The sequence below is a fragment of the Crocodylus siamensis genome, chromosome 13 (assembly GCF_052110815.1).
Source record: "Crocodylus siamensis isolate JL-2025a chromosome 13, ASM5211081v1, whole genome shotgun sequence".
Taxonomy (NCBI): domain Eukaryota; kingdom Metazoa; phylum Chordata; order Crocodylia; family Crocodylidae; genus Crocodylus; species Crocodylus siamensis.
In genome coordinates this window covers 31,501,204-31,510,033 of record NC_143407.1, presented here as the reverse complement: position 1 = coordinate 31,510,033, position 8,830 = coordinate 31,501,204, and the positions used below count along the sequence as shown (strand labels likewise).

The 8,830-nt window shown below is 42.6% G+C and overlaps 1 protein-coding gene across 6 annotated transcripts; it reads right to left on the bottom strand.

The window, feature by feature from the left end:
* Positions 1–919: 919 nt before the first annotated feature.
* Positions 920–8,428, bottom strand: LYRM9 (LYR motif containing 9). 6 transcript variants are annotated; one of them, XR_016438983.1, is made up of 5 exons: positions 8,240–8,324; positions 6,328–6,472; positions 5,041–5,133; positions 3,699–3,814; positions 920–3,318 (listed from the first exon to the last, which is right to left on the bottom strand). XR_016438983.1 is itself a non-coding variant. In XM_090026175.1 (4 exons), exons 2-4 carry the CDS (start codon positions 6,457–6,459, stop codon positions 3,797–3,799), a joined length of 243 nt encoding a protein of 80 aa, XP_089882301.1. In that variant the 5' UTR covers positions 6,460–6,472; positions 8,294–8,428; the 3' UTR covers positions 920–3,796. The 6 variants fall into 6 exon arrangements, 4 of the variants coding, with proteins under 4 accessions (XP_089882301.1, XP_089882299.1, XP_089882298.1 ...); XR_016438984.1 differs by having other exon boundaries at positions 920–1,496; XM_090026175.1 differs by having other exon boundaries at positions 920–3,814; positions 8,294–8,428.
* Positions 8,429–8,830: the final 402 nt, after the last annotated feature.

Below are 8,830 nucleotides of genomic sequence, written 5' to 3'. Positions count from 1 at the left end.
ATGAACACGGGGCAATGCGAGGTCACGGTTGGCAGGGCTAACCAGATGTTCTCGTGCATCCACAGGTGCATCTCAAGTAGGGCCAAGGTGATCCTCCCACTCTACACAACGCTGGTCAGGCCACAGCTGGAGTACTGTGTCCAGTTCTGTGCGCCTCACTTCAGAAGGGATGTTGACAACATTGAGAGGGTCCAGAGGAGGCCACCCACATGATCCGGCAGACCTTACAATGAGAGACTGCTGAACCTGTTCAGCCTTCACAAGAGAAGGCTGAGGGGGGACCTGATGTCCATCTATAAACTCACTAGGGGGGCCAGAAGGGTTTGGGAGAGACCTTGTTTCCCCTAGAGCCCCTGGCATAACGAGGAATAATAGCCACAAGTTGCTGGAGAGTAGGTTTAGATTAGACATCTGTAAGAACTACTTCACAGTTAGGGGAGCTACGATCTGGAACCAACTTCCATGGGAAGTGGTGCTGGCTCCTACCCTGGGGGTCTTTAAGAAGAAGCTTGATGCCTACCTGGCTGGAGTCATTTGAGCCCACTTTTTCTCCTGCCCAGGCGGGGGGTCAGACTTGAAAATCTACAAGGTCCCTTCCGACCCTACTTCTATCATATCGCTGCATCTATCACTGCATTTTACAGTTAGGGTAGCCAAAATCTGATACCAACTTCCCAGGGAAGTGGTCCTCGCCCTACCTTGGGCAAATTCAAGAAGGTGATCATCCAATCTCCGTCTGGGGTCTTGTGAACCCAGCATTCATTCCTGCCTGTGGCAGGGGGTCAGGCTAGATGATCTGTTCAGGTCCTTCCTGACCCTAAGTACTATGAAACCATGGAGCTACTATGAAACTATGAAATAAAAGGTATCTTTAGGTCTTAAGAAGTAGGGCTTGTAAAATTTCATGACAATTTGCCAACACTGCTTAATAGCATGTTTATTTTCTTAAAATTATACATTGCCATTCTATCAAAACACTAATGTGATCCTTACCAGTGTCATTTTCTCAGCACTTTCAATTACTTAAGGACAATATTCCCCAAACCTACTTGCTAGTCCTTTTTCCATTGTCATCAAAACCAATCTTTTATTCTCATATGCATGTACACACATGCATAAACTTCCTCTCGATCCCAATCACCTTATACTTGATGCTACATATATACTGGAGTAAGAATCAATAACTATCTGTTTCAGCTGTTGACAGCAACAGCTTTGCCCTTGCCCCTTAAGTCATGTCCAAGGTCTTGTACCAAAACTAAAACCCTAGTGTAGACAAGCCAGTTTACACAAGCATGGCACATCTAACTAAGAATTTACACTGATATTAACTCCTTGTTATTCCACTTCTTTTATAGGGCTAGTCCTCAGGGTGAGTATGCCAAAGTGATCCAGGCCTTTACAAGCCACACTGGGCTGCAATTGGGCCAGATGTTTTCTGTAAAGGTCGGAGAGAATTCAGCTGGACAAAAGGGAGGCTGGTTCCAGTGACAAACCTGGAACACAGAGAGAGATTCACAGAGTGAAAGGTCTCCAAACCCAGGCAATCACACTGGGTCAAAGGCACAGCCTTATTCTGTATTTATTTCATCTGTATGGCTTTGGTAATAAGCCACAGAAAACTTTAAAGCGTCACAGGTGTGAGGTTGATTTTTTTTGCTTGGCCTAGTGAGGGAGCCCATTAGCTTACAGAGGAAAATACTTAAAGAAAAACAAAAGCACACGTCTTAGTGTTAGACTAGAGGGCTCCAAATAATATCCCTAAGCATATTCCACTGCCATCTGGAGACAGAGAAAAGTGCACGTAAATACAAGCACCTAAATGAAATGCAACATTTTCTCAATTTGGCATATCTAACCTCTCTTGTTGGTTTCTTTGTAGATTTGTTTATAACAATGAAAGGAACACCCCCCTCCCCCCCATGACCACCTTTAATAGATATTTAAGTGAATGTTGGCAAGGAACTATTTATAACATGCTGCAAATGATTTACCAAGGCCTTTATAAATTAATTAGCTGTATAGTCTGGTAAGTCAATGATGTATATAAGTGTCTCTCTCAGCATCATAGTACACATAACATCCTGGCTGAAACGAAACGGTTTTCCCAAAATTCAGTAGTTAGGACCGCAGAGTATTGGTGGTTACCCTTAGAAAGGAAAACTACTGGTGAATTTAGAATGTACAATACGAGAAAGTAACTGCATCTCAGAAAGCATCGTGGGCATGGAAAACAAAAGCAATGAAGACATGGGGACACAAGCAAGCAACCAGAGTACAAGAGCTGCACAGCCTTTGGGTATGGCCTGATGACTAGCCTTTGCCTATCTTTTCTGTAATTACACCTTCTGCAGATGTAAAATTCTGATTCTGCATGGCACTAACATATATACACAGTCTCACACAGAGTGAGCATGTGTATAAAATTTAACTATGTGAATAGTACCACAGTTCCTGATTTAGCCCATCTCTGGGACTTAAATTTAAGTACACTGCTACCTATGGACCAACTTAAATCAACTATTTTTTGGTTCTAGGACCATGGCCTAAGGATCCAGTCAAGCCCTTAGGTTGTCAGTCAGTCACAGGTTACGAGGCTCCGTAGCTTACCACGTCATTGGTACTAAATAAATAACAATTTTAATGCCATATTAATAAATTACTCAGTTTGCATTTCACTTTTATGCACTACCACAGCTTTCATAATAATTTTTTTAGCCACTACATTACAAACTCAAAGCAAATATTTATGGATAAGGCTGATACAAGTGCACCCCATTAAAGCATCTAGCTTAATTTCCCCTTTTAGTACTTGCATACACAACATTTTAACATGGCTTTGTGTGTTTTTCCCCACCTCCAGATACTATTTAGGCAGGAAGCGTCAGTTTAACAATTCTAAATGTGAAGATAGGCTCCTGATTTTCACACTTAAAGTAGTTTAGCAGAAACATTTCTGCTTAAACTAGTTATTTTTTAAATACATTCAATCAAAAAAAATTGCATTCAAATAAGCTAGAAGTGCTTTACAATCCAGAAAGGCAGAGAAGTGCTTCCCCTACTTATTTTGCTGGTTCTACAGACTGCAGTCATTCTCTTTTTAATTGGGTTGAAAGGAAGAGGAAGATCATTTGATACAACAGACCATTATTTTGCCCTTTGTTACATTCATATAAAGCTCCCTCATTCCTGGGTATAACTGAGGGCACAGAATTCTCCTCAGTTTGTGCTGACAAGCTTATATATATTTGAAGTAATTAAAGGACTAACCTTTAAATTTCCTTGATACAGTCAGTAGAATGACCCATTTCCTTCAGCCTGGAACAAACGTCCGTGTCCATTTTATTAACCTTTCACAGGTCACCGAGTTATAACATCAATGAAGACTTGCAATAGTTTTAATTATTACCATTTTCAACATCGCTAGCAAACACAGCAGATAAAATCTAGAACATCCTCAGTGTTGGGATTTTAATTCAGATTCTGATTCTACAGTGGGATGAACCAAGCCAAAAGCTCAGATCTGAAACCTCTTTCCCCATCTCAAACTCTGGGGCAGTTTTGATCTTGAGCCAAGATTTGCAATTATAAATACTAAAATCTTGTCCTTGTTTCTGAGCTATGTGAAACTGGTGGATGAAAGACTTCAAAAAAGGGAATTAAATCACATGACATCCTAGCAAGGCAGAATATCACACCTCTTATGTGCAGGTAAATTGCAGGCACCATTACCAACAACTGGACTTATTTGCTCCTATTCCATCTTAGTATCTGTAGCGATGAGCATCATCTCTTTCTACATTTGTTTTTTATACTGCAAGAAAAAAAAAACAACACAAAAAACATTCTTTGTAAGAGAAGCTATATATAAAGTAACAATTCATACAGTAAAATCCTACTAACATTTAATATTTACTTTATGACCTGTGTTGTGCTTCTTTTGTTTCCCCAGGAGGAAAAAAAACCTCCCGATTCACTTACAATACACTTCTCCTCTAGAATACATAAAAGGTGATCCATTTTCTTCGTGGATGTGATAGGCCTTTCCTTTTTCTTGCAGTTTTAAATCTGGAGTAATTTACCTGTGGCTGTCTGAAATCTCTGTTCAAGAACGGAAATAAGCCCTTTACATCACAGTAAAAACAATGAGGTAGGCACTCATACTAGTGAGCGAGAGCCGGGCTAACACTGCTGGGATTTGGATTCTGTGACTAGTTTTTGGGTGCTCCCATGTTAACTCTCATTTGAATTCTCTGGCTAGTAGAGTGATTTTCCAAAGGCTTTTAAAAGTCAAATAATACATTTTTGAAGTCAGCTGAACACATGACTTAATGAATCACAAGAGACTGGCATTTCCTCATGTAAGAATCCAACTTACCTTTCAGGCAACAACTCTTATTTTCCCTGGACAGAACATGACATATCTGTGTGGCCTTGCTTACAGTGAGACTCTGAAGGCAGTTTCCTATTGCTGAACTAAAGCAGATGCAGTTCCACTGGTGATAGCTAGTGTCACCTGATTATGACAGTTTTACTACCATGTGGTCTAATTCTGATCAAAGGAGCGCAGGCCTGACATACGAGAAAAGCATTCTGTAAAGTTGTGTATGCCAGTTACAGGTGAACGGGATATTGCTTGGGGGAGGGGGGGTTGACAAGACTCATCATTTATCTTTGCAATACAGAGGGTTCCTGTCTTTTTTCCTCGTATACTTGAGTAGCTGTATTTATTGCTGCCACCAACTAGTGTAATCCAAAATAATTCCCATTAGAAACAAAGCACTACAATCTTTGTGGTTCTCATTTACTGATTCATATTAGGCTTTCCTCACCCATTCCCCCCCACATAGCATGAGTTGTTTTTGATAAAAATCATCATCATTCTCATCATGCCTACTTCCTATAGCATTCCCTTCACCCACAGATCTCAAATCCAGTGCAGAGGGCCATAAGTTGCATTTGCTTTGCAACACGCTAACCTCTGAACTGAATTAACCAAAATGCATGCTACGGGACAAGGCTCGTATCAAATGCACTTACTTTATTCATGACCCAGTCAGCATCTTCAATGGCTCTTTTTATAATTTGTTGGATTCTTTCAGGACTGTCTTCATCCTCGTGAACTTTGAAACTCTACAGTGTTAAAATGAAAATGACTAATCCAGTTAATGAAACAGCTGTTCAGATGGTACTAAAATAACAGTCGTTTTAAAATCCTGAAATAAGCATAAGATGAAAAATGAGCAGATAATCTGACAAGGCAGAAATAAGTAAACTAGATGAGGTATGTTCATAAAGGGCAATACTAAACATGGTGTCACACTAAGTATTCAAACTCATTCCACCTGTTAGTAAAGCAGGGGGTTATGCAGCAATTTGTGCCAACAAAGTGAATAAAAGAGAACTAATTCAGAACAACAGTGAAACACAAGCTTAACTTTAAAAGTGACCTTAAGTCTAATTTTGTACCAGGTGGAAAACAGTTGTTAGTGCTCATGGGCACCTATACATGTGCCAAACATCTGCTCCAACGCATGCTAATTAGCACATAGAGCAGACCTGATTAATTAACACACTCCAGCAGCCTCCATGTCTCATCTATGCTGAGTCCCCATGCTTCAAAATGGTAGTGGGGGCACTTGAACTAAAGCTCATTGAACAAGCTTTAGCTTCAGTGCTGCTGCTACCATTTTGAAACGTGGAATGCCAAATACACATGCCACTGCAGATGCTTCAATTAGAGCAGCTCTTGGAGATGCTCCTAATTAAAGCGCCTCTGCCTCCACCCTGGAGTATGTGTATAGATGTCCCATGGTAACAATGGATGATTTATGTTAAGAACACAATTTCTAACACAGAATCCTTTCCAAGAACTACTGCATCCACACTGGCACTGGGGTAGATCAAACTAGTACTTAGCCCTGCAAAGTAATTCTTATGAAAGCGCATTTTCCCTACATTTAACCATTTGGAACATCTCTGAGCACTACAACTGTTATGAAGAACAAATAGTCTTTGTACAGTATATTTTGCTGGTACAAGCAAGGCTTCAATCAAACCCCAAGAGAAACACGAGAGATGGAAAGGTTATTCAAAACATTTTTCTAGTTTAATAACCTGTGTGTGTTACTAACCATACAAAAGAGGATTTTTTTTTTTTAAATGGTAAGATCCTTTTAGCCTTTATCATGTCTTTCCAAGGCTTTAGAAAAACAGTTCTTCCACTACCAAGTTTTAATCCATTACAAGTAGCATTAAACAATGCAAAAAATTAGAGAAGCAGAAACCATTACATGTTTCCCCATTGAAAACAAGGTTCCTCCGTACCTGTCTGATGGCATGTCTGTAATGCTGGCGGATATTTTCTTCAGGAAGTTGTCTACAGCATCGAAGCAGGTAGCGGTACAACTGTAAAGGCTTCTGAATTAATTCAGCTCCTGGTAATGGAGCCATTGTCATGCTGTGTATTCAGCTGTTAAAAAACCAATCGCAAGCTGCTGTTACAGAGCTGAGACATGCACATTGTACAAAGTGAAACAAGGCAAATTTTACAAAGAAAGCATCACAGCTGGTAAACTTAAAAAAATTCAACAGCAGAAACTCAGAAGTACTTAGAAGGAAAAGACAAGATTAGTACAATGATTTGCTTAATTGTTTTGTAGTTAGGTAACATCTTTCATCTATCAATGTCCAAATCCTCATTTTATTGGTGGGACTGAAAGAGAATCCCATCTATAAAAAGGACATGACCCCCCCCCCCCGAAATGGACATTGAACTTGCTCAGGCTATTGAGAACCTAATGGTTTGAAAGACGGTTGTCATTAATCAGTGTATAAATAGACATAATAGCTTTTGCTATTATAATTTAATATTAAAAATCATTACAATAAATGCAGGGTCCCACCCACACAGGTGATATTGAAGGCGTAGGGCTTTTATTTTTATCGCTACTGTGGTTACATGAGTTCAGTTCGATTTCTAATGGTGTTCTAACAGCTTCAGGTACAATCAGTTTGCAAGCTTCAAGTTCCAACTTTAAACGCGACATATAAATAAAACAGAAGGCATGCAAAAATATTGATAGCTTGGAGATCTACCACGAACAGAACAGTAACAGAAAAAGAACAAGATCTAGCAAATTTCCCCCTACAAGTACACTTATATATTGCTAACAGTAGGTCCATCCAAGCTATATAAAGTGCTAATCAAATATTTTAAATTGCTAGTCATTTAACAGATGGTTACCATCTGTGGAGGCCTAAATTAACATTTGGAGAAAGCAGTTTTACATCACTACTCTTTAAAGAGTCAAGAAATACAGAAGTAACTACATAACCCAGCAGGTGTGAGATACAATTTTAGTGTCAATTATGGTTCTTACTCATCCTTCCTCATATCTTTTCTACCTCCCCTCAGTTGAAGTCCTAAGGGTCACTTCATCCTGGGGCACAATCCTGATGGTCACCATGTGACCCCAGATACAAAATCCATCCTGATTGTCACCGCATGACCCCAGATACTAAAGAAGAGCAGACAATCCTGACCTAAAAGGAAAATGAAGCACGCCTGTAATTTTCAGGCCACACTGGCTTGCTTTAATGGCAGCCCCAGCAGCTCAAATCTCGTGCTGGTCTCATCGTGTGGGGGAAAAAAAGAAATCATAGAAAATGAGGGTGGAAAGGGACCTCAGGAGGTCACGCCTCTCCCTGCATTTCTCAACCCACGCGGGTTGGGACCTAAAAGCGGGGTGCGAGACTACATGCCCGGGTTGTGAACAGACTGGAGAGCCCAGATCCTCCCTTAAAGGAGGAAACCGTGGAAAACTGTGGGTCACGAACGCCAGAGGCCGGGGGGCTGCGGCGAGCTTCGGTCGGCGGTGCGAGGAGAGGACGAGCGCCGAGCTGGGGCTGGCGACCCCCCGCAGTTGGGGACCACCCGCAGGCGTCGAGGGTGGTGCGCCGCCACACTCAGGGGGTGCACGCACACCCCTGCACGTCGCCAACGCCCTTGCAGGTGGGCAGACGTCCGGAGCCTGCGGCCAGCAGGTTACCAAGGGGGTCCTGGTACAACCACAGGTCCAGCCAGGTCTTAAAACGCCTCCATTTTTTACTTATTTTTTTTTAAGCTCCCCTCCTCCTCACGAGGGAGTTCTCCCTCCTCTCCGCCCGCCCGGATCCATGTCATTGCAACCCGCCTCAGGCGCTCTCCGCCACGCACCCGGCGAACCCGAGGCCTCACCCCGCGGCCACCAAAGGCCTCCCCCTGCCCTGCTCCGCCCGCGGCCTCCATTACCGCGCCGCCAGGCCGGCCTGTGCCGGGGGCGGGGCCTTCCGCTGAAGTAACCGTCGCGCGCGTCTTGGCGGCCGTTGACGCGCTTTCTTGAGCCTGCCCCGCGCCCGTACGTGAGCCCGCAAGTGTCCCTCCCCTGCCTGGCCCCGCAGGTACCCTTTCTTCCTCATCCCTGCACTTGTGTCGCTAGGTGGTTCCCAGTGCTGCACTGGCTTATAAATGAGCTCGAGTTTTGCCTACCTGGACTGCACGGATAAAATCCTGGGGCTGGTCAAAGCCAGCTGAGATGAAAGAAAAGACTCCTCAGGAGACCCTGGGAACCAGGCCTGATGGAGCCAGTGTGTGCATTACAGGAATTACTATAATGGATTTGATGTAGCACAAATGGGAAGCATTTGGGGGAAACTGGGAAAGTCAAGCAAACAGTGCCTGGAGTTTAGAGAAGGAAAAGATCTGTTTGCCTTTGGGATTGCAGCACAGGGTTATGCCAAGAGCACGTTCTCCCATGTTTTGTGAAGCCAAGCTTCTTAAACCCTAGGG

What these genes read in the sequence shown, in the direction of transcription:
- LYRM9 (XM_090026175.1), bottom strand. Translation starts at nt 6,459, where the DNA reads ATGACAATGGCTCCATTACCAGGAGCTGAATTAATTCAGAAGCCTTTA. An exon ending in ACAGACATGCCATCAGACAG is followed by an intron (nt 5,134 to 6,327) that starts GTACGGAGGAAC and finishes TTAACACTGTAG; the next exon opens with AGTTTCAAAGTTCACGAGGA.